We start from the raw sequence: 27,975 nt of genomic DNA on the forward strand, positions 1-27,975 counted from the left end.
GGCAGAAAATGCTTTCCGTCCTGCAGCCTGGCAGCGCCCTCTGACTGCGGGTAATCCATCCTACAGACGGCGCTTGCTCATCTCCTTTCTGCAGCCTTTCTGGCCTCGTCTGTCCAGCCTCGTCTTGCCCATGACTGCACACCATGATCGCCTACAGATCAGGCTCTTCTGAACATGGGTGCTGCGGGCCGGCTGCTGGCAGAGGACATGGTCACGTGGATGGCCTAGGAAACAAGGAGAGCTGGGTGGGAGGGGAGAAGACCTGTGAACAAGCTGTCACCCAGGGTTTCACTGGGACCCGTCTCGAGGTGACAAGGGCAGCCTGGAGGAGCCTGCAGACGCTGGGGAGCACACCAGTCTCCACAGTCAGACCCAGACGCTGAAAACCCGAGGGAAGATGAGAAACTCCCATTTTAATATAAAAGTGGTCCCGCACCTGGTAACTTCAGTTGGGGAAATCACACGGAACAGACTGGCTGCTAACATTTAGGAGAATTCGGTGCAAGATTACAGAGCATTTTCAATATAAAAATAAGACTTTTAATTAAAAAAGAGCACATAAGCAGAGCTGGATACACCCTCGACACAGCAGAAACGCACGGAGCGGGGCTTTCCATCTGGACGCGGACTCCCAAACCGCACACGACGCTGGAGGCCGGACACTTTCAACTCTCAGATAAAGCCGTGACCGTCCCCAGCAGGCTGCGCTGGAAAGGCGGCTTCGGGAGGAGTGAGGTCCACAGGCTCTCTGGTTCTGGAGTGAGGAGGCGGGACCTCCCAACGGGAGCACGGCGGCTGCTGTGGGGACAAGAGGGGCCAGGTCCATCCAGGGGAGCACATCCACCGCTGCACGAGGGCTCGAAACCATGGCTGCGACCTTCCTCTCCCGGCGCAGTCTCCTACCGACCCTCCGTGTGGCTAAAGTGCCCCTGCAACGAGAAAGCGGTGCGTCGTGGGAATGAACCTACCTTGGCTTCAGGTTCATAGCACTGAGCTCTGCCTTTCAAATGGCTGGGCTAACACACACTCTGAGCTAAGCACGTATTTACAGAACATACATATAATATTATAATTGAGATATTTAAAGTGCTTCCTACAGTGCTTGGCACATAGAATGTGCTCGATAAATGTTACTTCTCTTCTCTCCTATGGTTCTATGAGAGGGGAAAAAAGAGAATGAAAGTATCATTTATAAATTCATAGTTTTTTTTAAAATGATGTCTGAATACTGAATATGGGTTCAGCACGAGTGCACTGCAGCAGGCTCCTCGCAGGGGGGCCGGGGCTGGAAGTGACCCAGCTTCGCGAGGGTCCCACTCGGGCCTGGCCTCCCTGCCCCCGCAGCAGAGCTCCTGTCTCCTCACCTTCATGCAGAAGTGACTGAGATGTCTCGTCATGCCACCCCACCCCACCCCACCCCACCCTGTCTGGATGGGGTTTATCTGGTGACACACGGGAGGCAGAACAAACAGGACAGGCGACAACTCGACACACGGACACATCAAAAGGAGGATCTGAACCTAGAATCTTCTACACAACAGGACCTGCAGGAATCACTCCCTTAAACCTCTCACCCAGTCTACTCCCTGATACAACGTCAGGTTCCCAATCGTCGCGTTTTTCTCCCCAGGGTCCAGTTTGCCGATGTCCCTCTCAAAGCTTAGACCCCTGTCCCTGGTGCAGAAGTGAGGTCTCACGTCCTCAGACTCGGAGGCGGCCACTGGCAGGGACCAGCCCCTGGAGCCACGTCTGATGGGGGGTCTGGGCACTGAGCCCGATTTGATAAAGGCACGAGGGAAGAGGACAGATGTGCCTTAAACGTTAGTCTCACTGTTGACAGTTCGTACGTCCACTGCCCATCTGAGAAGGCTTGAAAAGTGGTATTAAAAGCAATAGTGGGAAACACAACACTTGATAAAACACAATTTCAGTATTTTTCCACCAGGCAAGAGAAGAGTGGGCTTTGTTTTGTTTTGTTTTGTTTTTGAAGAGAGTTTTGTTTTGCTTCTAACACTGGGATCAAAAGAGAGTAAGGTCCAAAAAGACACCTAGGTTCTTCAGAATAACACTGTCAAAACCCAAACAGTCTTGAAAGCGGAAAGAAAGAAATGCCACACCAAGTTGAAGGGATCCTCAGCAAGATTGACAGCTGATTTCTCAGCCCAATTCAGAGTGCTGAAGGTCAACCAAGAATTTTGTATCCAACAAAACTATCCTTCAAAAATGAGAAATTAAGACACTCCCAGATAAACAAAAACAAAAAATCTGTCGTTAGCAGACCTACCCTACAAGAAATACTGATGAGGCTCTTTCAGGTTAAAACTAAAGGACCTTAGACTGTAACTCAAGTCCACAAGAATCCATGAAAATGGCATTTGCCCCCTAATTACCACCTAAGAGTCCCCCCTCCACTGAAGCGGTCTCATTTCAACAGCACTCTCTCTGCCTTGGGTCGAAGCTTCTGAAGGACGTCCCCTGGCTGCACCCCTCTATGGACGCCCCCAATAGGTCCTGCCCCCCACCCCCCGGAGCCTGTCCCCTGGCTGGGAGAGCCTCCCCACCAGAGGCCTTCTCCTGAGATCAGAGCCCGTCTCTGACATGCTTGCTGCAGGCTGAAAGGTCCACCATGGGGAGGTGGGAGTGGGAATGTGCATGGGAAAGGACGCGTCTGTGTGCTTAAGGCCTCCTGTCAGTCAGGACCGGGCCTGGGCTGGGGCCAGGGGTGGGCCAGGGGCCAGCTTCCCCTCACTGCACCAGATCCCAGCATGGAGCTCCAAGTCCACGACTCCCTATTTGAACCTCGCCTCCCACCCTGCTGTGAAGGCTTGTTTGTCAGTGTAAGTCCGCAGCAGTTGGAGAAGCGCAGAGCACACACCAGGGAAAAAGACGACTGGTTCCTGAGGCCAGGTTCTGCCTCCGTCCCAGACTGTCCTGCTGCTCCCAGGCACTGGGACCTGTCCCAGCCCAGTCCAGAGAGCCTTCTAGGGCAGAAGTGGATGGTGGGGACAAGGCTTAGCACTTATGGGTACCCAGCAGCAGCTTCTGGCAAGCAGCTCAGAACAGCAGCCAGCACGCTGTTCTGAGTCTCCTACCGAGTATGTCCAAAGCGATCAAGCCTGGGAAGCGATGCATCTTGACCAGGGGAAGGACACGTGGGTGGCACGGGAATCAGGGGGAGGTGAGCTGGAGCAAGGGGACACCCCATGACCGTCTCTGCTCCTCAGAGGCTGAGTCAGGGGCTCAGGCTGGGAGGGAAAACGCAGGCATGAGCCCAGCCCTGGGCTTCTGAGGGGCCAGGCCCTCCTGCCACAGTGCTGATGGGCAACGCTCCTGCCTCAGACACGCAAGGATCAGGAGCTTCACGGAGGAGCTTGGGCAAACAGGTGGCTCTAAAAATAGGGTGTAAGGATGCATGTATTTTCCAGGAACAGCCTTGCGTTTAAAACTAAAAAATATTGTATGCACAGCTTTCCTGGACTTCCAAAGCAGGCATGGAGGACACTCTCCAAAATCCACTCAGGCTGTTCTCGTACACAAATTCATGTTATCTCAAACTCACTACGGTGGGCTGGAAGGGAGGGACAGCCTGGCTCCTCACCAGAGACGTTGACCCTTAAGAGGTCTGAGGAACCTGCTCTGCAAAGAGTCTGAGGAGCTTAAAGGGCCCATTTACCCACTGCTGCTGCTGCTTTTAAAACAGATTCTTGTTGCTGTTTCATTTTAACCTTTTGACTCCCTCACCAATTTCTCCCACCCCTCATGCACCGTCTCTGGCAATCACCAATCTGTTCTATGAGCTTTTTTTTGTTGCTGTGTTTTTGAGATTCCATGTATAAGACAGAATCTGTCTTTCTCTGTCTGACTCATTTCATTTAGGACAGTGCTCCCAGATGCCATCCACGTTGCTGGAAACGGCAGTATCTCCCTCTTTCAAGGCTGAGTAATATTCCACTGGATAAAGGGCACAATTTCTTTATCTCCTCCTCCATCCTATTTTTGCAAGCTCATCTTAGGGTCAACAATCCTGATGAATATTAGTTTTAATACTTTATCTGCAGATTTGCTTGGATTTTCTGTGTAGATGATATCAGGAAATAACAACTTCGTTTTCTTCCTCTCCTAACTCTTACAGCCATTGTTTCTTCTTCCTTGTTTAACTGTCTGAGTTAGAAACCCTGCTAAGCAGAAGTGGTGATGGCAAACAAATTTGCTTCTCTCTTCATCCAAAGAAATGCTCCCCCTAAGTGCAGGGACCTTTCAACCTCACCAGGAGAAACCCCCTACTTCTGGTTTTATCTTGAGTGGGATTTGGAATAACTGGGCAGTTTCTGTCTCTATTAAGATGACAGTTTGATTTGCTTCTTTTTTTCCTCCTTTGATCAAATAATGCACTTCTTTTTCTAAAGCAAGTCATCTGTTTGTTCCTTTATGTAGAATTTCTTTTAACCTATAAAACCATCTGGGATGGTAGCTTTTGAGAACTTTCCCAAATTATTCCATTGGGATTCTCTCTTCTGGAGTTAGTTCTGGCAACTGAATTACTGTGAGGGCAAGGGAATTCCCACTGCACTGGTCTCCCCAGCTCTGAGCATGTTACAGACACACGTTCACAGGACAGTCCCCTTAGCATTGCAGAGCGTTATTCCAAGGTCCTTGGTGTCTGTAACTAATGGGGGTCTGCTGTCACTCAAAGCACTGTTCCTTCATGGCTATCAGTTTCTCTGATAGCTGGTTTCTCTCCAGCAGCTCTCCACAATTCTCTCTCACCATGATACATCAGACGTGCAGATACACCAGGTCCAAGACTCACCAGGAATTTTCAGGAATACAAAAAGGTATAGACAGCAATATAACGAACATACACGAACCATTATGTGGCTTATGAGATAAGATGCCACAGGCAAAATGTCATCCATCCTCACTGAAGTATGTGTTTACTGAATAAATACATGCCAGTCCACTTACGCTGGCTCAGCTGGTAACGAATCTGCCTGCAATGCAGGAGACCCAGGTTTGATTGCTGGGTGGGGAAGAGCCCCTGGAGAAGGAAATGGCAACCCACTCCAGTATTCTTGCCTGGGGAATCCCATGGACAGAGGAGCCTGGCAGGCTGAAGTCCGCGGGGTCACAGAGTCAGACAGGACTGAGCAACTGAGCCACTTACCCATTCTCCTCCTGATGGGCGTGGATGTGGTTTCTGGCTTTCTGCTAAGCAAACAGCGCCACAGGTGTTTTGTGCACATCTCTGCAGGCCCACTCCAGGACCAAACCCGACAGAAGCCAAGTCCTGATGACAGCCGCAGGGGAGTGTGTCTGTATCTACTGCCCTGCTTCTCTCCTACGATTAACAACGCACTTAATGTCTTTATCTGTAGCATATGCTGGTTAGTCCAACATGCTTGTAGGAAATCTAAACTCCATTCTTTAAAAAACACGAGCTTTTCTGTGAAGATCCGTTTCACTGTCTCCTCACGTATAACATTTTATCCCCAGAGAAAGAAGTTTTAGTTTTTTTCTTTAGTCACCTGAAGGTTCTCTATTCCTTCAGAACCTGAAATAATCTCAACAACCCAGTAAAAAAAATTTTTTTAACCAATTTTCTGGCATCCATATTCAGAGGAAACGTTTACTGTCAGAGATTCTATTTGAGGATTCTGTCAGCAAGTCTATGCAAACTCATCTATGGCTACACCAACACAGCCAGACTCCTCCTTGGCCCGCTGCCTCTCCCACCATCTGGGGGACTCAGCCCTGTCTTGGCCACGAAGCCCTCACGGGTCTGGGAAGGATGTCCATGAAGCCCTGTGGCCTCACGGCTGCGCTTCTGAGCATGTCAGAGCGGGCCGCTGCCATGCCCGGTGCGGGAGTGATGGGGCCACAGACCAGCCAGGACAGCGGGCACAGGAGAGGCCTACACTGCGGGCTTGGAGCCCAGCCTCCCCACTGACCACGGCGCAGGGCGGGCCGGTCACCTAGACCCACGGACTGCGTTCCTTATCGGTAACCTGACCGATGACCTCTGGGGTCCCTGCCGAACCCCGGGGAAGTGCACAGGGCACTCTGATTCCTAATGATCAGTGAAATTCCCGGTGACCCCTCTGTGACTGTTGTCTTCTCTCAGGACGTATGGATAAAGGGCCGATAAGATCTAGCTGCTGCTGAAACACAGAGAGTGACCCACTGCCCACGCATCTGTGTTACTCCATGTCAGAGTCTGCTGTGCCCACCCCGGCCCTGGCTCTGGGCCTGACCCCCGGGGCCAGGTGGCACTGCCCCCATCACCGCAGGCAGGGCACAGAGACTCCTGTCTGCACCGGCCTCCCCCCGGCCCTGGGTCAGGGCAGTATTTATAGATGCCGCAGATGCAGGGAGCAGTTGCTAATGAGACAGACAGGTAAATAAGACAGAGCAAATACTTTAAAGGTCACCTGTTTGGAGATAAGAAGCCGTACAGGGGAAACATGCATCCATCCAGACTCAGAACGGCCATCCTGGGGGGCCCCCCTCCGCCCTCCAGGGAAAGCCAAACCCGACGGCAGGCTGCGGGCCCCTCCCCGGGACCACCCCTCCCGCCCCCCGCCCTCCCCTTCTGGCCCCACATCGCCCACCTCTCCTCTCCCAGCCCCCCCATGCTGTTGTCAGGCCATGGGTTTCAATGTCAGAAAGGGAATAACGTAGAAGCTCGTTAAGATGCTCCCCTAGTTTTTGCCCTCAACACTAATGAACAGGCTGTTAACCAAGTCAGTTTGTTGGGGATTGGGAGCAGTGGGGTCCCCAAAACCAAAAACACCGTTCTGCATGTTGGCTCTTAAGTAGTAACTCACTATCAGCTTGGGTAAAAACTCAGTAACCTGAGATAAACCCCAGCAGAGGGGACTGGCTCCCAAATGCTGAGCCTGCTGGGCAACCAAGACTCCAGGCCTAGTTAAAGACTGCAGGCTTTCTGTTCTCAGGAGGATCTGTCCACTCCTTAGCTGGTTAGCCCAGGTGGGGTCCAGACAGAACAGAGACTCAGGTGAGGAATGTGGGCTTCACAAGAGGAATGTGGGCTTCAAGGTCACAGGTGACAGAAGAGAAGAGCACCCACAGGAGGAAGGGAGGCACCTGTTCCCCAGGAGGGGCTCCCCTCTCAGGCGGGGGGCAGCTGGGAGGATAAAGGGAAGAGATGGGGTGACCACAGAGCCCGAGGGCTGCCACCTAGCAGAAGCTGGGAGTGAGGGGGCCAAGTCCTCAGGAGCTAGGACCCTGGAAGTTGGGGGGGAGGCCGCCTGGGGTGGGGGGAGATGAGGGGAGGGAACGGTGCTGAGGGGGACTGCCACGCTGACCCATGAGGTTTGGGGGGGCCCTCCCTGAGGAGCTACAGCACACCAGTGGCAGGTGCCACTCAGAACAAGGGGCGCTGACGAGGCAGCACCCCCCCCTCCCCGGGCCAGCATCCTGAACCCGCTCTTCCTGTGGCTTCCGGCCTGGTGGTGCCCCCTTCATGCACCTTCATGTGGCTATTCTGGAGACCTCTCACAGCCTCGCGAGGGTCCATTTAATGGGAAGAGTTTCTAAGAAGAGCATGATTTCATGGCACCCTTGGCTACCATGATCCCACACTGGACAAAGACTGCTGAGCTGAGTAAGGGAGGGAGCCGGCTGCATGGCAGGCCCAGCCTTGGGAGCACTCGAGGAAAGGAGCCTCCTGCAGGCGGAGACCATCGCCCTGGCCCTGCAGCCCGGGTGGTGCACAGCAGAGGGCCGCCCACCCGGGGGCAGAGCAGACACCCTGAATGACAGAACACCACGGCCCAAGAACCAGGGATGGCTTCACCCTGGCTGTCAGTACCATGAGCGGGATGGCGAGGAGCTGCTTCTTAATAATAACGTGATTTAGGAGCTGAACCTGAACACTGATCACCCTAAGACGTCATCAATGAGCTGCAATGGGCCAAACGGGAGGCTCGGGTGTCAGCCTGGGGGGTGAGTTTGAGAAGGTCTACAGGGAAAGTCCTTGCGTGCGTGAGCAAGGACTCACGGTGACCATCAGGAAGAGCCTCGTGGGGCAGAGCCAACAGACCCAAGCGGTGAGCTGAGACAGCCACGTGAGAATTCCGAGCAGAACCAACCGGGTCAGCTGACACCCGCCGAGGTTAGAGACACGGCAGACAAGGGGGACCCGAGGAGGTTCTCAGGGAAAAGCGTCCAGCTCACTGAGGCACCAGGGCAAGCTTCCCGCCAGCGACTCCCCGTGCCTTTCCTAGGGGCGCTGTGGTGAAGAATCTGCCTGCCAATGCGGGAGGCGTGGGCTCAGTCTCTGGGTCGGGAAGACCCCCTGGAGAAGGAAACGGCAAGCCATTCCAGTATTTCTGCCTGGAGAATTCCATGGACAGGGGAGCCTGGTGGGCTACACTCGATGGGGTCACAGAGGCGGATGTGACTGAGCACGCATGCACACGGGGCTCCCACACAACCCCCAGCGTGACCCCTGCTGCTCTCTGAGCCAAGCTCGCCACCGGGGGCAGCCACGGAACGGCAGGCCTGGACAGGCAGGTTTCCGTGCGAACGGGGCACACCGTGAGCGGAGCCCCGCGTTTAATGAAGTCTTCTGAAATTTGGAATTGCTGCCCATAGGTGATTTACTGTTAAGCACTTCTCCCTGGGATCTTGCATTTCTAAAAATACTATTTGCTTTTTATTTAACACTGAGCCTCTTGATGTTCTGGAATACAAAAATAGTGTCTTATTATTTTAAAAGCTTAAGAGAGAAACTAGCCATATTATTAGAAAAAGAAGATATATGCAGCTATAGTCTGTTCAAATATCAAGAGGTGTGACTTTTCAAATTCACATTTCAATCTTTATTTACATAAGACTTTTAGAAATAGTGGGTGTAAATATTAAATCACCCAAGCCTGGGTGAAATTTTATTGAGAATAACTACAAATAAAGGGAAACTGATTTTTTAAAGTCACTTTCTGAAAATTTAGATGGAAAGAATATCGAGCATTAGTGAAAAAAATGATATATTTACATATCAATATAGGCTTTCCACGCACAGACTCGTCTCCTAGGAAACACACAGAGGCAAGCTTGGGGAATCACAAGGGAAGGAAACCCTAATCACACAGGTGCTGCTGTTCAAACAGAACATCAGCTTAAACGATCCAATCAGCTGCTCGAGCCAAATTTTTTTTTCCTTTAAGCTGTTCATGCCAGAAGACGACCTCTTGGAGCATTAAGAATCCGTACTACATTCCAACTGTCTGCCCAACAGATGGGGGGTTTGAAAGACACATTCCATGGAAATGGGACGAGAGCAAGGAAGGTTTCGAGTTAGTCACCAGCAATAATGCACTCTACCCACAGTGCGGTCATAATATTAGTTATCAGAATCCAGGGCACATTTGGCAGTTACATGAATCAACCGAAACACAGGAAGTTGCTGGATCTCTAGTTTCAACATTATTCAGGATTACTGGAGGCAAAAGAATCATCCGCAATGTAGGAGACCTGGGTTCAATCCCGGGGTCGGGAAGATTCCCCCGGAGGAGGGCATGGCAACCCACTCCAGTCTTCTTGCCTGGAGAAGCCCATGGACAGAGAAGCCTGGTGGGCTACAGTCCACAGGGTCTCAAAGAGTCAGACACGACTTAGCAACTAAACCACCACCACCTCCACACCACAAAATGCAGCACAACCACGGAGGCTTTCCTGATGATGGGGTACGCAGGCAGGCAGGCACATCTCCGCGGGCAGGCCCACCTGGCCCTGGTCTTCGCACTTCTCTAAGGACTTCAGAGGCCCCCTGGTGACTGGCCTTTGTTTAAAACAAAATCACCGCCTCCCCCTACAAGACAGTTGCCCACAATGCACCACGTGAAGGCTCTGCAATTTACTGACTCAAACGTTTGCTGATCAAAAGCAGCACTGTGTTGCCTCTAAAGATCTTTAGGGGGAAATCCTGAAAACACTCACACACACGCTCCTGGTTTCTATGTGGAAATTAAACACAATTCTGTTTTATGGCAATATGAAGACTGCAAGCTAAAAATTAAAAAAAAAAAAATTATAGAGGCTTCAAAGCTTTTAGAACAAGCCCAAATTTAGGAACAAAGGGATCATGATGCTAACGTGAATGAAGGACAGGGAAGCTTGGCGTGCTTGGGGTCCACGGGGTTGCAGAGTCGGACATGACAGCGACTGAACAGCAACAACGTACACTTCCTGATTTTCTGCCCAGCACAGGGGACTGAGAATCTGACTCTAGTGACACTAAGACGTCCCATTCCTTTGAATTAATGGTGTGAATGCTGTTTCTCCTTCTGAAATTTGGGATTTATGTGAAGTGTATGCCAATAGGAAAGAAAAGCTTAAGGAGGAAAAGAAAAAGCAACACTGATTCCCATTTGGGTAAGTATATGAGTTAAGGGCATTTCTCTAAGAGGTTCTCAAATTAGCTATATTTTAACCATTTCCAGGACCTGTTCCCTTCTCTAAACCCTGTTTTTAGAAAGAATTTTAAATGTATATTCAATTTGTAGTCTCAGTCTGAAGCTGGAAGCATATTAGTTTGCAGCCGAGTAGAATGCTCAGAAAATCAACCTGCACCTTTTAATTTACCCCCCTCGTTCCTTAGGAACGAAACGGCCATCTCTACCACCCTTGTTCTACGGATCCAGGATTTAACGTCAGGCCTTTCAGGTCACAGCGAGCAGGGGGATGTACTTACAGACTCTCCCGCGATGCACCGCGGACAAGGCTGGGCCCGGCTCCTTCCGCCGTCCAGAGGACCCTGTCCAACAAACCACAGCCGCGGGTGAGCCAGGGCAGCGCTTATTCACACTTTCACCGAACGGGTAAAGGCTGGTCTGCGGGAGCAGGAACCTACCCCCACGCCTGGTCGGCGCTGGCCGCTGTCGGGCCGTGGTGAGGGCAGGCGGCCTCTGCGCTGGGCATCCAGGGACTCAGGCTCCTCGCTGCCCCCGGACGCTGGGATGCGCACCCTCACCTGGGGGCAGTCCCGCTCTGGCGCCGCGGCGTCCAGCCTCCTGCACGCCCGCTTCTGCAACGACACAGTCTCACTTTAGATGGCCTCGGAAAGCACACGGCGCTCTGACTGAAGCTGCCTCTGAGAACCTGGCTGCAAACACAGACCCCCGAGGAGCTTGGAAAGTTTATAGGATGTTGGAGAGACAACTTCCAACTTTATCTTCCGAGAATAACCACCATCACTTAACCTCATTACTTCCAGCACAGTCTGATATTTATTTAGCTTTACAAGTTCAAAATAGTCATTTGAAACAATTTTGGTCAAAATTCTTATAATAGACTGTTGTGCCTGGTTTATCGATATTGAGAATGTACAAGACCTATAAATTTTTGTTCAAGAAACTAGTTATGCGCTTCGATACTTTTGCCAGGTCGGTACTTTCTTAATACAATATCAAGTTACGTACTTTCTTTATACGATATGAACAATTCCATGTGGATAGTCTTTGTCTTCCTGACACTGAAGAGTGGCTGATTTTATTTATTTCACGAGCTGCACACACAGCCCGTACGGGATAACCTTCGGGAAAGGCACTTGACTTTGGCATTCCTGTGAATTGAAGATGAATTACAAAAGCAGTCTTCCAAAGCTGAAGGAAACGGCTGACTCTCCAAGTTCCAAGTCTGTGCTCCGTGGGGTAAGGATGTGTTCAGCGACACAGAGCAGATGGGCAGGAGGCCTCTGCAGGGGACACAAGGTCCACCCTGTCCTGGGTCCCCGCTGCTGGACGGTGCCCGCCAGAGTCAGGAAACACCCCTGGTTCACAGGTGGTCCCACACTCTCCTCAGTCACCGGCAAACCATCGTCATGATTTGTGCCAAATCTGTTCACGATCCATTCTATTATTTATTCATTATTTTCTAAATGGACTTTTTATTTTATGGATTTATTTAATGTAGAAACCTGGTATCAAGTGCTAGTTTTACTCTTCCTTAACTAACATGTCTTAAAATAGATAGCTGAGGGGGAAAATGGCAAATGCTGGCCTCTGAGCCCCTAAACCAGAGAATAATGCCCTGCGGTAAATACAGTGCAGACTCCGGGAGCCTGAGGCAAGGACAGAGGTAGCCAGCCCCCCATCACCCACGCCACCGTCCTTCCTGAACACAATAAGTCCAGAAAGGTCAGTCACTGCTGCAGAACCACACCCGGGCACAACCTGAACCGGAGAAGGCAGACATCTGAGAATACGGCCCGGGGGACAGAAAAGCCACCAGACCCCAGCGCGGGTCCGCTCTGCTCCAGCCCACAGCCTCCAACGTGGCCCTGCCCTGACAAGGGCAGGAGGAGACGCCGTGAGCGGGACAGGACAGGGTCGCCAGCGAGGGCAAGGCGCCTGGACGCGCAGCGAGGAGGAGCCCGAGCCCCAGAGCCCAGAGGCGGGCAGGGGCTCAAGTCCGCACGGCGGCCACAGACACAGCACTCAGCTCCCGGGAGGGGCACGGCAGAGGGGCGGGCCGGCGCCCACGGGGCCGGGTGGTGGCAAGGAGGAGAGAGAGGGTGAGTCTGGGGTCCAGCAAGTGAGGATGCCCATCATACGAGGGGGCTCACCGCCACCCCGTCCACCAGCAGACAGACAGACACCTGCTCCACCTGCGCTCAGCCACACCAACAGCAGAGATGCCTAGCGGCAATCTTTAAAAAAAACCCAGAACAGAAGAATTCCTCCTGAAAAGACATGGGTCAAAAGGAGACTGTAAGTCTAACACTCTTAAAAACATAAACACTCAAACAAACATTTGAGGATACGAAAACCCATCCTGAGTTAGCAATGTAAAAACAGAAAGGACAAAAATGGGGAGAAGCCAAGAGACTTGAATGAGTTCAGAAAAGTAGTGGAGGGAAGTGAGGGAAAAACTATAAAATGCACCAAAGAGGATGAATTCAAGTGAAAATTAATAGAGGACACCAAAGAAGGGCAGGAGCATAATCAAGAGAAGAAAACGACGTAAAGAAAAACAGACGGTTAAAAAAATGCAGCAGCAGGAAGGGAAGACAAAGAAGCAAGAAACGGTCGCTGAGTCAGAGTCCTGCAAAGAGGAGAGCAAAGTAACAGAGCAAAGCTGAGACTGAAAACTACGGCCCAAGAAAACTTCACGGAAAGAGGAGACTGGCTGACGCTCAAAATGAGGAGGCTCACGGGGCACCTGGGAAAAGTAACCCAGAATGACCAACACAGAGACACCCTAAGAAAGCCGGGGGACTGCAAAGAAGAGACGAGACCCTCAGTGCCCCTGGGCGCGCAGGTCAGAGACAGTGCAAAGGAACTGGACAGGCATCGGGCTTCTCAAGGCCAACACGTGAGTGAGACAGCGGAGAAGCATGCTTTCAAAACTCAGTGAAAGAAAACACAAGCCAAGAATTTAAAGTCGGCCACGCTGTCCCTCAAATATCAAGATTACAGAAACAGAATTTCAGCATACCTGATTTAGAGACCACTACAGCCATGAGCCCTCCTAGAGGATTCTATGTGAGGGTAAGCTGCATCTAACTAACCAGTGACGACTGGGAAAATTCCAGTGTAAGGATTTTTCGTAAGCATCTGAAGGTATTAAAATGTGCATCTCAGACTAAGTTTAAAATAAAGGTGGAATTAGGCTGACAGACAAATGTGCAAATATTACATCCTCTGACATGGTGGAAATAATTCCACTAAAACACGAGAGATGAAGCGAGAGGGAAAGTGGAAAAATTCTGTAGTACAGGTCAGTACTGTACCAGTGACAGTCGTGTATCAAAGGGACCAAGAAAAAGATTAGTGTTAAACAAATGAGGGAAAGACAAAACCATCACAAAGTAAACACACAGTGGAAAATATTTTAGGCAAGATTTACTAACAGATGCTAACTCAGAAGGCAAAGGCTTAAGAAGAAATATGCTTTCTCCCCCAAGGTATTTATTAATTTATAAAGTTTCAGTTTTGTACATAAAACTGTTTTACATATAGTTTCAACATATATTTTCATGTTTCAACATATCTCCCCCAAGGTATTTATTAATTATAATAAATAATTATAATAGTTATCATTTAATTTATAAATTAAATATAATTTAAGTGCAGTTTCAACATATCTCCCCCAAGGTATTTATTAATTACAAAGAGCAGACTGGTAACTTCACAGTTGAAACCATCTTCATCCAGAGACAAGGTCAGCATCACGGTACTGAGACATCTTGACATCACAGTCCCCATAAGATGCACTAAGAAAGCGTAACACCACCTCATGATACTCGTGCCACAAAGGGCGTGGTCTTAACCTCATCACAGAAGATGCTGGACAACCCACATGGACTGACAGTCTTCTGCCAGATAGCTGTCCGCTGCTCCATAGACGTGCCAGGGTCAGGAAACCAAGGACACGTCAGTGACTAGAGGGGTGAGCAGGACTCAGCGCAGTGTGGGGTTCTAGAAGGATACGTCGGTGACTAGAGCGGTGAGCAGACTCAGTGCAGTGTGGGGTCCTGGAAGGATGCGTCAGTGACTAGAGGGGTGAGCAGTACTCAGTGCAGTGTGGGGTCCTGGAAGAGATCCAGGACAGATAAAGGGTGCTAGTGGGAAATCAAGTGAGGCTGAAGTGAGGCTGGAGCCCGGGTGACGGCCGTGCATGGGGTGAGCCTGGCCATCTGCCGATCGTACTGTGCCCACGTGCATTGTCCAGGTGATTTCTCTATATTACAGTGCTTTTCCCCAACCTTTCTGTAAGTCTAAAACTGCTTGGAAATGAAGTTTTAAAAATGAAGATAAAATCTCCTGCACCTGCTCTGGTGTATACCACACATCTAGAAATACAGATATAAGCCAAGTCACCTTCCCACGATCCTAATTTTTCCTCTTGAGCAACATAAAGAGTGACGTGTGTAAGACAAAAGTCCTTTCCCATGTGTGAAGACAGCTCTCGGACACCTCTGAGGCTGCTTCTCTCCAACCAAGCATTCCTGCTCTCTTTCACTCTCCCATATCTGAGAGGCTTTCCAGAATCTTCCTCCTCTAGACACCATGTCCTAGAGTTTCTAGATCGTCATTATTCCTCCTGAAATGCACCAAGTAAAATACTCCCAACATGCTGTCACCACTGTGGAGGAGAGCAGAGCTCCCCCGCCCCCACCTCCAGGATGTAGTCCCAAGTCCACAGGGAAAAAAGCCTGGCTGAGGGGCCCCAGCGACCCGCCACCCAGGTCCACACGAGGCCGGCACCCCCCAGCTCACGGCTGTCTCCCCCACAGGACGCACAGCCTGTTCCTGGGGACTATTGAGGGTCCTTCTGCTTTAAATTTAACCCCAGGCTCTGCTACCTAACCCTTAAGTTTAGTTTCCAAGTCTAATCTGATTTCCTTGCTGTTTTCCAGTGTCTCAAAGTACTGCCAAATACCGCCACCATCATACGATCACCTTCGTGACTGGAAATGGTGCCGCCTTCCGTGTTCCGCCTGAGTCGGATGGAAGGGCTGAGGAAGAAAAGACCAAGGACCGCGACCTCCGGTTACGCAGGATCTGCTCAGCCTTCACACTGCAGAAAGAGGCATGCTGTGTAAAGGGGTTTCCTGCCAACCCCCAACTATCTGGGCGGGACTTGCCTGGTGGCCCAGCGTGTAAGCCCCTGTGTGACCACCGCAGGGGGCCTGAGTACCATCTTGGGTCGGGGAAAAAAGATCGTGCATGCCAGGCAGTACGGCCAGAAAAAATCCAGGCAAAAAGAAGTGGGGATACTGACTGTGCCCCACGTCGTCCACACGCAGGATGTGACCTTCCTCCTGCGGCCACATCCCAGCCCCGTGCTCCTTTCTGAGGAACATCACTTGCCAAAAAGGAGAGCAGAGGGGCGTGGACGGGTGACTGTGAGCAGGAAGCGTGCTTCTCGATGAGGTCTACACACTCCATGTTTCTCGATGAGTTAGAAGGATTCTAACTTCTTCTCTGTGGGATCAAACAAGGCCTGGCACAGCGGGTCAGCAGACCTGTGGCCACCCACGGTGGACACTCCTCGAGAGGCTCCGGTGGCGGGGTAAGGGGAGCCACGCTGACCCCAAGTCAGTCATCGAGGGCTGGGCTCCTCCAGGGAGCATGGTGGCCCTCGGCTGGCCGAGGGGATTCAACCATTCATGGTTTCTGCTTTAAACAGGGATTAGTGAAAGCTGGGTGTATATGACACTGACTCGCATATTTACTCGGCAAATATTCCAATTACCATGGATAATGAGGGCTGAGAGGCGCTGAAGTCCGGGACGCGTGTGTCACGTGCCCCGCTCTCTCCACTCCCTTCTGGGAGTCAGCCTTGATCAGGGCACGTGAAGGTTTACCATCTAGCTGCAGACAACGACTGCAGCCATGAAATTAAAAGATGCTTGCTCCTTGGAAGAAAAGCTATTTAGACAGCATATTAAAAAAGCATAGATATCACTTTGCCGACAAACACCCATCTAGTCAAAGCTATGACCTTTCCAGTGGTCATGCAAGGATGCGAGAGTTGGACCATAAAGAAGGCTGAGCGCCGAAAAATTGATGCTTTCGAACTGTGGTGCTGGAGAAGACTCTTGAGAGTCCCTTGGACTGCAAGGAGATCAAACCAGTCAATCCTAAAGGAAATCAACCCTGAATATTCATTGGAAGGACTGATGCTGAAGCTCCAATACTTTGGCCACCTGATGCGAAGAGGCAACTCACTGGAAAAGACCCTGATGCTGGGAAAGACTGAGGACAGGAGGAGAAGGGACAACAGAGGATGAGATTGTTGGACGGTATCATCAACCCTATGGACATGAGTTTGTGCAAACTCTGGGAGACGGTGAACGACATGGAAGCCCAACCTGCTGCTCTCCGTGGGGTCGCAGAGTCAGACACGACTGAACAGCAACAACTGACTCTGGCACTGTGTAAACAAAATTCGAATCCTGAACACAAAGACCCCGTTACTTAGTAACTACAGAAGACCTATCAAGCAGCAATCTCACCAGAGAAGAGTTGAAAAAGAAACACAGTTGAGTAAGAGAAGACACTTGATAGGATGCCCCCTCTGGAAACCCATTTCTCGACTCTGCACGCAAAGAGAATGTGGAGGGTAAAGAAAGAAGATGCCAACTTCCTTGAATGCTTTGAGAGAAACACCTTGTGAATTATCTTCAATCAGCACAGCAAGAAAAGTCGCAGGTTCTTGAAAAGCCTCAAGTCAAGCACATGTAATATATATGCTAATGTATGTTAAGCACATATACTCTAAGTTAGAATTCCAATGTAAATTGACAGAAGTTGGTAATGCAATTAAAGGTAACTCTCCAACTACACACATACATGCACAATAATCTCATCTTTCATTTGAAGGTATTTTAAGGATTTTTATTGACCAGTGGAATTTATTCTAAAGATCACTTGTATCATGAATGTGTGATGCTGACTGAGTCCCAGTTTTATCAGAAAGTTGCTGAGTGAGGTATTCTAGGTCCCAGTAAAGAAAGTTCACTTCGGCTGGAGCAGCTGACGCGGACATCCACCAGCTCTGAGACAGAACCGCTAGCGCCGGGGAGCAGGACTGAGGAGGTCTGCAGACTGTTGCTGAGAAAAGCGTGCAGAAATCCCCCCTTGGGGACAGTCACTTGGAAATGACCTTGCACTCTTGGGGGTGTTGCTTTCTGCAGCACAGACTCAACTACAGAAACCAGTGGAAGCAAGGATGCCTACTCTCAACCCCGTGTGGCCAGGTGCCCTGGGACTTCAGCCACGGGGACCATAACGTCAGGATGCTGCACGTCATCAGCTGCCCTTTCCGGAAGACTCCTCCCTGTCCCAGGCACGGACTTGCGTCCACACCCCAGACCAAGTCCTGCTCAGGAAAGAGAAAGCAACCGATGAGGAGACAAGCGAGGTAAGCCACGGGCGCCACCATGATTCCATGAAAGCTGGCTCCCCAGAGGAAGGCGGTGGAGGAGAGCAAAGAAAAACCACTCTTTTACTTCCAATGAAAATGAAAAGATGTAAACACACTCTACACTGAGCACTAATTTTGCTTGCATGATTTACCAAGGACAGTATAAACCTAAATTATAAAAAAATCTGCTTACCACAGGTGGGACCTAGTACTATCCTTGCAATGATTTAAAAAATAACTACAGCATGCAGTGTTTCTATAGTTGTTATTTCAGTAGCAAACCAGAGCCTGTGCTGCCAGAAAAGCAGGGCATTTTACTTCTATTCTGCACGTGAAGAAGATGAAGTCCACCAACCCCAGCTAACTTGCCTGAAGTCCAGTGACTGGAAATGCCAGACCTGGGGCTCAGCATGCGTTCAGACAAGACTGAGACATATACTAAAGAAGCACTAAAAACTGAACAATGTATGAAAAATGTATGAAAGCTTAACATAAGGCTGCAGGAATCAAGACAGCGCAGTAATGGCACGGGATACACACAGAGATCACTGGGGCAGAACCTAGAGTCCAGGGGAAACCCTTCCCTTCACAGTGAACTAACTTTTGACAAGAGTGTGGAGACAACTCAGTGGAGAAAGAAGAGCCTTCATAAGAAGTGGTGCTGGCGGAACTCTCTATCCACATGCAGAAAGAGGAATTCAGGGCCCTAACACATACCACACACAGAGATGAACTTGGGATGATCAGAGAGCTAAATGTAAGGGCAGAGAACATTAAATTTTTAGAGGAGAACATAAGAGAAAATCTCTGTGATCTTGGGCTTGGCAAAGATTTTTTAGATACGACACCAAAAGCGTGACTCGTAAAAAAAACGAATTCATAAACTGGATTTCATCAATACCCAAAACTGCTCACCACATGCAAGCTAATGGACTTGTCTCCAGAATATATAAAGAAGTCTTTCGACTCAACAAGATGGCACGATTTTTTAAACAGGCAAACGATATGAACAGGAATTCTGCTGACGAAGATATACATATGGTCAGTAAGTACATGAAAAGATGTTCAACATCATTAGTCATTACAAAAATGCAAATCAAAACCACAACGGGATACCATGTCCCACCCACTGGAATGGTTATAATCCAAACAAGTGTTGGCAAGGACGTGGAGAAAACAGAACCCCCATTTGTTGCTGGTGGGAATTTAAATAGTGCAGCTGTTTTGCAGAAGAGTTTGGTGATTCCTCAAAATGCTAAGCACAGAGTTACCTAATAACTCAGCAATTCCACAGCGAGGCACCTACCCAAGGGAGATGAAAACACACGTCCACACAAAAAACCTGTACCTGAACGTTCACAGCAGCATTCCTCAGAAAATCCCCGAAGAGCAAACAACCCGAATGCCCATCCACGGAAGAATGCTTAAATAAAATGTGGCGTTATTCATAGAATGTACTATTTAGCGGCAAGAAGAAATAAAATACCGATATGTATCTCAATACGGATGAACCGCTTACAGTAAGTGAAAGAAGCCAGCCACAAGAGACCAAATATTCTGCGACTCCATTTATACGGAATGGCCAGGACAGCCAAGTCGGCAGAAGACAGGAAGCAGACTGGCGGCCGCTCAGAGCGCGGGGGCCCGCGGCACAGGGGACCAGGCTCCTCTCAGGGGGATGAGAACGTCCTGAAGTCAGGCTGTGACGGTGTTTACACAGCTCCGCACTACACTGAAACCACTGACCTGAGCAGTTTCAGAGTGAACTTCACTAGGATACAAATCTGCAGAGCTCTCCTTTATCATAGATTTATTATTTATTTATATAGGTATATATGTCTAGTCAAGGCTATGGTTTTCCTGTGGTCATGTATGGATGTGAGAGTTGGACTGTGAAGAGAGCTGAGCGCCGAAGAATTGATGGTTTTGAACTGTGGTGTTGGAGAAGACTCTTGAGGGTCCCTTGGACTGCAAGTCCATTCTAAAGGAGATCAGTCCTGGGCGTTCATTGGAAGGACTGATGCTGAAGCTGAAACTCCAGTACTCTGGCCACCTCATGCGAAGAATTGACTCATTGGAAAAGACTCTGATGCTGGGAGGGATTGGGGGCAGGAGGAGAAGGGGACGACAGAGGATGAGATGGCTGGATGGCATCACCAACTTGATGGACGTGAGTCCGAGTGAACTCCAGGAGCTGGTGATGGATAGGGAGGCCTGGCATGCTGCAATTCATGGAGTCGCAAAGAGTCAGACACGACTGAGTGACTGAACTGAACTGAACTGATATGTATATAATAAATATATATGTTATATACAGACACACACACACATATATATAGTCATTCAGGTGACCAAATGTATTTTTAAGATACATCTGGTTCCTGGACTACAGCTCCCAAAACCCCTGGAATTTCTAAGCGACCAGAGCAATGGGCGTATTTTCTGTCACAACACGTGGGCCCTAGTCCTCAGTTCCTGAGGTCACTTCAGAGCCAAAAAGGAGAAATGGGTGTCCTGTTACTCATGCGAACAAAGTGACTTTTGGAAGGCACCTGAGGGGCTTGGGGGGACTGGCTGCCTGAGGAACCAACCAAGAGGAGCTGCTTGGGACTTTCAGTCCCACCCTCTGATTTCTGGGGAGTGGGGAGGGGACAGAAGCTGCGTCACAGAGGCCGCCGTGCAACCCAAGAGGAGGGGTTCCTCGCGCTTTCAGGACGGGAGCCTCGAGCTGGTGTGGCATGCGGCCGGGGCCCCAGGGGGACAGAGCTCCTCTGGGCTGGGCCTCGTCTTCCGTGTGCTTCCTATGGCTGTGGACTCACGTCTTTCGATATCCTTTACAGTCATCTGGTGAGTCGAGGGCTGCCACAGTTCTATGAGCGGCTCCAGAGATCCCTGGATCTAAGGAGGGGGTGGTGGGGACCTCTGACTTACAGCCGGTGGTAACAACCTGAGCTTTGGTGTCTGGAATGGAGGGTGGCCTTGGGGGCCTGGGCCCTCTACCCGTGGGCTCTGAGGCCGTCTCTGGGTAGTCAGTGTCAGGACTGAGTTGAAGTCTAAGACATCCTGCTAGGGTCCAAGAACTGCTGGGGGAAGCCTCCACCACACACTGGAACTAAGTTCAGAAACCCATTTAAAATTACACATAAATGAAGCTATTTTTTTATCTGGGAAAGATTAAAGGCAAGAGAAGGGGATGACAGAGGATGAGATGGGTGGATGGATGTGAGTTTGAGCAAACTCCAGGAGTTGGTGATGGACAGGGAAGCCTGGGGTGCGGCAGTCAATGAGGTCACACAGAGTCAGATATGACTGAGCGACCGAACCGAAAGCTATTTTTTTAATGAGCAAAAAAATCTGAATAGACAGTTCACCAAAAAGATGTGAATGATTAATAAGCATGTAAAAAGGTGTTCAATATCAGATATTCATCATTAGGGAAATAAAAATTCAGATTACTCTGAACACCTAACTTCACATCTACTAGAATGACTACAGTCAAAACAACACGTGTGAGGAAGATACGGACAAACCAGAACCATCTTAGGATGCCAGCAGGGCCGCAAACTTGGACCACAAAGAAGGCTGAGCACCAAAGAACAGATGCTTTCAAATTGTGGTGCTGGAGAAGACTCTTATGGGTCCCTTGGAGAGCAAGGAGATCAAACCAGCCAATCCTAAAGGAAATCAACCCTGAATATTCATTGGAAGGACTGATGCTGAAGCTGAAGCTCCAGCTCTAATACTCTGGCCACCTGATGCGAAGAGCCAACTCATTGGAAAAGATCCTGATGTTGGGAAAGACTGAAGGCAGGAAGGAGACAACAGAGAATGAGACGGTTGGACGTCATCACCAATTCATTAAATGTGAGTTTGAGCAAACTCTGGGAGATGGTGAACGACAGGGAAGCCTGGTGTGCTGCCGTCCACGGGGCCAAAGAGCCAGATGCTGATGAGCAACTGAACAAGGGGTGGAAAATGCTGCCACCACTTTAAAGAACAGTTTGGCAGTTTTCAGGAAGTTAAACATAAATTTAACATTGGAACCAGTCATTCTAGCCTCGGGGACTATTTAGCAGGAAAGAAAACCTAAGTCTACACGACGACCTCCATGCGATCCTTCCGAGTTTTTAGCACTATTTGTAACAGCCACAAAGAAAAAAACAGCACCAATGTCCATCCACTGATGAATGAGTAAACAAAATGTGGTACATCTATACAATGGAATAATATTTAGCAATAAAAAAACAAGCTACTAATATACGCTTCATTGTGGACGAACCTCAAAACCATTATAAAAGTGAGAGAAGGCAGCGGCAAAACCGTACATTCTATGATTCTGTTCACGTGAAACATCTAGAAAATGCAAATCTAGAGAAACAGAAAGCAGGTCAGTGACAGATGAGACCCGGGGCGTGAATGGGAGTGCAGATGGGCACAAGAGAGCTTCCTGAAGAAAGCAGTCTGATTATGGTGATGGCTGCACAGCTAAAGTCACGACAAATCACTTCACCGTACACTTAAAATTTTTAAAACTGTAATCCATGTGGTCTTGATGGTAAGTGTGAAAGGGAAATCTGAGGAGTCATAGCCACGGGACCATTCGGAAGGGGCACACTACACCAGGCGATTTACAATTTTCCCTGAATGAACGGTGCACATTTCGAAGATAGCCACCACTTGATGCATCAGTGTGAGCCTCCCGCCATTTCTTTTCAGTTAAACAGACACACACTCTTCGTGGGAAGCAGTCACAAAGTGGGTGTGAACGCCCTCTGGTGTGCCTCGCTTGGTCTTGGTCCTCCACGTGACGACAAGAGACACCCAAAAGGGCCCAAACCATCCAAAACTGCCTCCTGACTGACCCAACCTCATCTTGACTCTTCTGAGTTATGTATAAAGAAATCCACTGAAACCAAATGATTGAGGCTGCGTGTAGCTGGCAGCATGAGTATCTGATTCGAGTAACAACTGAAGATGAAATCACTGATAAATTTCCTTTTTCTAGATGGGAGGATTGTTGTTGTTCAGTCACTCAGTCACGTTTGATTCTTTGTGATCCCAAGGACTGTAGCACACCAGGCCTCCCTGTCCATCACCATCTCCCAGAGCTTGCTCAAACTCAAGTCCATTGAGTTGGTGATGCCATCCAACCATCTCATCCTCTGTTGTCCCCTTTCTCCTCCTGACTTCAGTCTTTCCAGCATCAGCGTCTTTTCCAGTGAGTCCACTCTTCTCATCAGGTGGCTAAAACATTGGAGCTTCAGCTTCAGCATCAGTCCTTCCCATGAATATTCAGGACTGATTTCCTTTAGGATGGAGTGGTTGGATCTCCTTGCAGTCCAAGGGATGCTCAAGATTCTTCTCCAACACCACAGTTCAAAAGCATCAGTTCTTCGGTGCTCAGCTTTCTTTATAGTCCAACTCTCACATCCATACATGACTAGTGGAAAAACCATAGCTTTGACTAGATGGGCCTTTGTTGGCAAAGTAATGACTCTGCTTTTGATAGCTGAGTACAATTAAACTGAGTAGACCAGACAATACAGAGTAGCTCAGTGGATAATTTCTAAAAAAAAAAAAAAAAACAGGTGAGAGAAGTAGACAGTTTCTTGAGGAGTGGGCTGCAATTATTTAGAACGAAAAGAGTGGCCACTGAAAGGCAGAGCCAAACAGTTTTGTCAGGGATCCACACCATCAGCTGCTATTCACTAGGTTTTCACAGTGGGGATCTCATTCAGCAGATGAGGAAGAAAACCTATGTCCTACGGAGCAGAACAAGCAAATTTAATTCTGAATTTCTCAGTTTGTAAGTTAGACCCCATAAGGTTACTTGGATGGAGGTAGAGACATCAATACATCTGAGTGGTTTTGCAGACAAGAACACCCAGCTTTACTGGACAACCTTTCAAGTGTTAGCAAAAGTAGATCTATCAAGTTATCCAGAGAAATATCATCAGCCCTCAAATTTAGGGGCAGCTATTCGTAACATCCAGGATTGGTGAAAATGGCAGGAATTTTACAATTTACTCACGTCTAAATTTCAACAGCTGAATCAAAAACATTCCAGACCGCAACTCACTTACATGCCCTCCCACAAAGCTCAAGTGTGCTCACCCTGGGACTGAAGGCATGGCCTGTGTACAGGTGTACTCAGAAGGAAAAACATGTCTGCCGATAGAATGTGCACCTAACCGGTTCCAGACTTGCAGAAGAGCCTACAAAGCAGAGCTAAACAAAGCCACACAAGGGCTGACGACTTAATGTGTTGAAAACACTAACCTGTTAGTGGCTTTAGTCAGCAGTGACATTGCTGCTGCAGCGCAGAACCTACACGAACTCTGAAAGTGTTAGTTGCTCACGTGTGTCCGACTCTGCAGTCCCATGAACTGTAGCCTGCCAGGCTCCTACATCCAGGGAATTCTCCAGGCAAGAATACTGGAGTGGGCTGTCATTCTCTTCTCCAGGGGAACTTCCCAACACAGGGATCAAACTCAGGTCTCCTGCACTGCAGGCAGGTCTGAGCCACCAGGGAATGTGTGTTAAAGGAATTCCTTCAGAAAGAAAACCCAAAATTAAACCAGATGGAAATAAGAATATACAAAAGACTGAAGTGCACTGGAAATGGGAACTCTGTGGGCAAACAGTAAGTTTTTGTTCTTGTTACTGAACCTCTGTACTCTGCCCAGAGAGCCTGCTCTTTACAGAGCTTTTTTGGAAAAAGAGTCTTCAGGGAGATAAAAGGCTGAGGCGTAGACATGAATTTTGGGCATCTGGGTTGACACTTCCATTCTGAAAGGTGTGGTAAATGAGGTGGTTAGGGACTGCAAGGAGCAGGGTGCTGGATGCCCAGTCACGGGCTCAACCTAAGCAAGGCCTCCCTTCTCTTCTTCCAGAGCCTAGAACAGTGCTGGTACACAACAGGTGCTCAGAAAAATAATTTTTAAAAAGTCTGTGCGACAGAAACGATAAGCACTACTGCTATTTAACTGCCACCACATTCACTAACCTTGCCGTGATCAGGACACTCCCAAGAGGACAGGAGAGACTCCTGACCCTGGCTCATGAGGATCCTCATTCCAGAGACGGTCCTGGTGGCTGCAGCTCCTAATCTCTTCTGCTGGCTTTAACACACGGGGTGCAGAGCCACTGGCTATCACAGAGGTACAAAGGGACTCACGCTTCCCGAGTAACCAAACTGAATGGGTGTGTGTGAGAGAGACAGAGAACAAGAAAGTGGAAAATGGAGGGAAGAACTTGGCTACTTTATGAAGCTCAATCCAGATTATCAGATCAAAATCTAGGACATGATACAACATAAACAAGAACTCTATCAGATCAGGAGACAGGACACCCCCAGCACTACACACCCTCACCCTTGTCTGGCAACAGTCTGGACGTGCTGCCTGGGCACCTCATCCCACCAACTCTAACCTGAAAGACCACTCAAGGTTTCTTCCACTAAGCCTCTCCCGCTTCCTCTGATCAACAGTGACCTATGGCTCCCCATCCTCGACAGTCCGGCGCATCTCACCTTTCATCAGTTTATGGCCAACTTCGGACTTCATTTTCAAGTCTCATGTTTTAGTTCCACAAGCCCCACGGAGGAAGCTGTATAGCCCAGTGGTTAAGAACACAAGCCCTGGAGGGCGTTGGCAGGGTTTAGGACCTACGGCCACCACTTGCTAGTTGATCAATCTCTCTGTACCTCGGTCTCCTCGTTGGTCACATGGACATCCTAACAGGCCTCTGTGAAACTGATACCCCGCATGGTGGCCACCTGAGGACTGGCAGCATCGGCCACACCTCAGCTAAATGTGTCCAAGATGTCCTCTCCTGCGGTGCCAGCACCGCTGCACACCCAGGAGCTCAAGTCACAACCCTGGGGGTCATCTGGACTCCTCCCTTCACGCTCCCTTGCACGCCCACTCCACCAGCAAGACCTGCCAGCTCTTCCTCCAAAATCCACAGCCACGTCGGTGTGCTGCCATTACACTCCTGTCAGGCTGGGCCTCTGACACCTCTCACCATCTGTACATTGTGCCTCCCCCCGACCACCATCCCTTTCATTTCCCACAAAGCTGCTCTGGGGAAAGGGTGGCCCTTTAAATGTCAGGATGATTGTGTCACTTTCCTATTTACTTCCCACTGTCTGGAGGATGGGGCTTCCCAGGTGTCTCAGTGGTAAAGAATCCACCAGCCAATGTAGGAGACACAGGAGACATGGGTTTAATCCCTGGGTCAGGAAGATCCCCTGAAGCAAACAACCTACTCCAGTGTTCTTGCCTGGGAAGTCCCATGGACAGAGGAGCCTGGCAGGCCACAGTGCACAGGGTTGCAAAGAATGAGACATGACTGAAAGGTTGGACACACACATGTCTGGAGGACAAGGGCTGCTGAAGCCACGGGCAGAATGAGACTGGGTGCATGGATGTCTTTGATCTGGGTACCACTAGAAGGCATGAGGAGAAGGGGATGACAGAGGATGAGATGACTGGCTGGCATCATCGATTTGATGGATATGAGTTTGAGTAAACTCTGGGAGTTGGTGATGGACAGGGTGGCCTGGCCTGTTGCAATCCATGGGGTCGCAAACAGTCGGACGCAACTGAGCAACTGAACTGGACTGAACTGTTCCACTGCCCTGGGCTCACCTCCATACTGCTATGCACAGAGCCAAACTTCCCTCAGGTTTGAGCCAGGATGGTCTGAAGTCTCGCTGTTACAGAAGCTTAGGCTATGCCCTGTGAGACGGCACCAGGGAGAGGGGTGCTGCACCAAGAACATAAGCAACACGAGCTCATGGTCAGGCAGCGGGCAGAGAAGAAAGAGGCTTCAGGGGAGAGAGCGCCTCACTCCTGACAGGCTGTGCAAAACACTGGAGAAAAAGGCTGCCTGCACTAACTGGGAAGGCACAGGCCATGCTTATGGAGCCGGGAGGAGTCGAGGAAGCATATAAATAATTCTGTCACTCGGTAAGGCGGTAGATGGCTGCTGCTCTTAGAGGGATCCATGAAGTAAACAGGATGAAATGAGAAACGGTGATTCGCAGGCAGAGGTGTTGGACAAGAGCGCAGCTCAGAGGCTCTGCCCTCCTTGTCACAATCCCACAGGGCTTCTGTCGATTCCCTGAAAGCCTACGCACTTCCTGCCCACACTAATTTTCCCTTCAAGCCTTGCATAGACTCGACGACACACCCACCCCGAGCTTGATTAGGGACCCTGCCATTACCCGTCACCTCTTACCCTGCTTTCTCGCAGCAAACGACTGGAGTGTCTGCTGGCCTCGCACCCATACCACACCCAGCCCAGCGCCTGCACGTGGCGGTTTGACTCAGGAACAGCTGCGCGCAGAAGGCGAGAGGGCCCTTGACTTTGGACACAGAACCTCCGAGGCCTCCGCAGCAGCCATAAGCACATGTAACCAGCCCTGGGTTTCCAGGACCCCGAGGTGCACGGGTCTGCATCTCTGCGCAGGCGCGGTCTGAGGGGCGACCCGCCCCACGCAGGCCCCGCCCACTGTGCTCCGCCCACGCGGGCGCACAACGCCCGCCTGGGTCCGCATCTTAGCGCGGGCGCGGTCTGAGGGGCGGTCCGCCTCGCCAGGCCCCGCCCACTGCACTCTGCCCAAGTGGGCGCGCTCTGCACCCCCCCACCCCGGGCCCGCATCTCTGCGCAGGCGCGGCCTGAGGGGCGGTTCGCCCCACTCAGGCCACGCCCACTACGCTCCGCCCAGGCGGGAGCGCGCCGCCCGCCTGCGCCCGGCCTGCGCCCGGCCTCCTCCCGCTTCTGGCGCCAGGAGTCGCCAGACCCGCTGGGCGTTCGCCCAGCGATTCCGCCTTCCCCTTCGCAAGGCCCGGGCCCCGGGGGACTCACCGCGTCCCCCGGGACCTGCAGATCCTCGGGCCTCCGCCGTCGCCATTGGCCCAGCGCCAGGGTGTCCATGCGACCCCAGGCCCCAAGCGGCCGGGTCTGTCAGCCCCCGATAGCGGCCAGGTGCCGCCCTCCTGGCCCAGCCCGGGCTGCCGAGGCCACGCCCTCTGCGCTCACGTGCCCCAAGGGAGCCAATAAGGTCCTGGGGGC

General features: G+C 50.3%; 1 protein-coding gene across 6 annotated transcripts; it reads right to left on the reverse strand.

The window, feature by feature from the left end:
• Positions 1-517: 517 nt before the first annotated feature.
• C22H10orf143 (chromosome 22 C10orf143 homolog) lies at positions 518-27,934 on the reverse strand. 6 transcript variants are annotated; one of them, XM_027960256.2, is made up of 6 exons: positions 27,769-27,934; positions 11,442-11,584; positions 10,874-11,047; positions 10,715-10,777; positions 5,165-5,338; positions 518-929 (listed from the first exon to the last, which is right to left on the reverse strand). In XM_027960256.2, exons 1-6 carry the CDS (start codon positions 27,812-27,814, stop codon positions 900-902), a joined length of 630 nt encoding a protein of 209 aa, XP_027816057.2. In that variant the 5' UTR covers positions 27,815-27,934; the 3' UTR covers positions 518-899. The 6 variants fall into 6 exon arrangements, with proteins under 6 accessions (XP_027816057.2, XP_060260818.1, XP_042094409.1 ...); XM_060404835.1 differs by lacking the exon at positions 11,442-11,584 and adding an exon at positions 24,902-25,090; XM_042238475.1 differs by lacking the exon at positions 11,442-11,584.
• Between the last annotated feature and the right edge of the window lie 41 nt (positions 27,935-27,975).

The sequence above is a fragment of the Ovis aries genome, chromosome 22 (genome assembly GCF_016772045.2).
Source record: "Ovis aries strain OAR_USU_Benz2616 breed Rambouillet chromosome 22, ARS-UI_Ramb_v3.0, whole genome shotgun sequence".
NCBI lineage: Eukaryota > Metazoa > Chordata > Mammalia > Artiodactyla > Bovidae > Ovis > Ovis aries.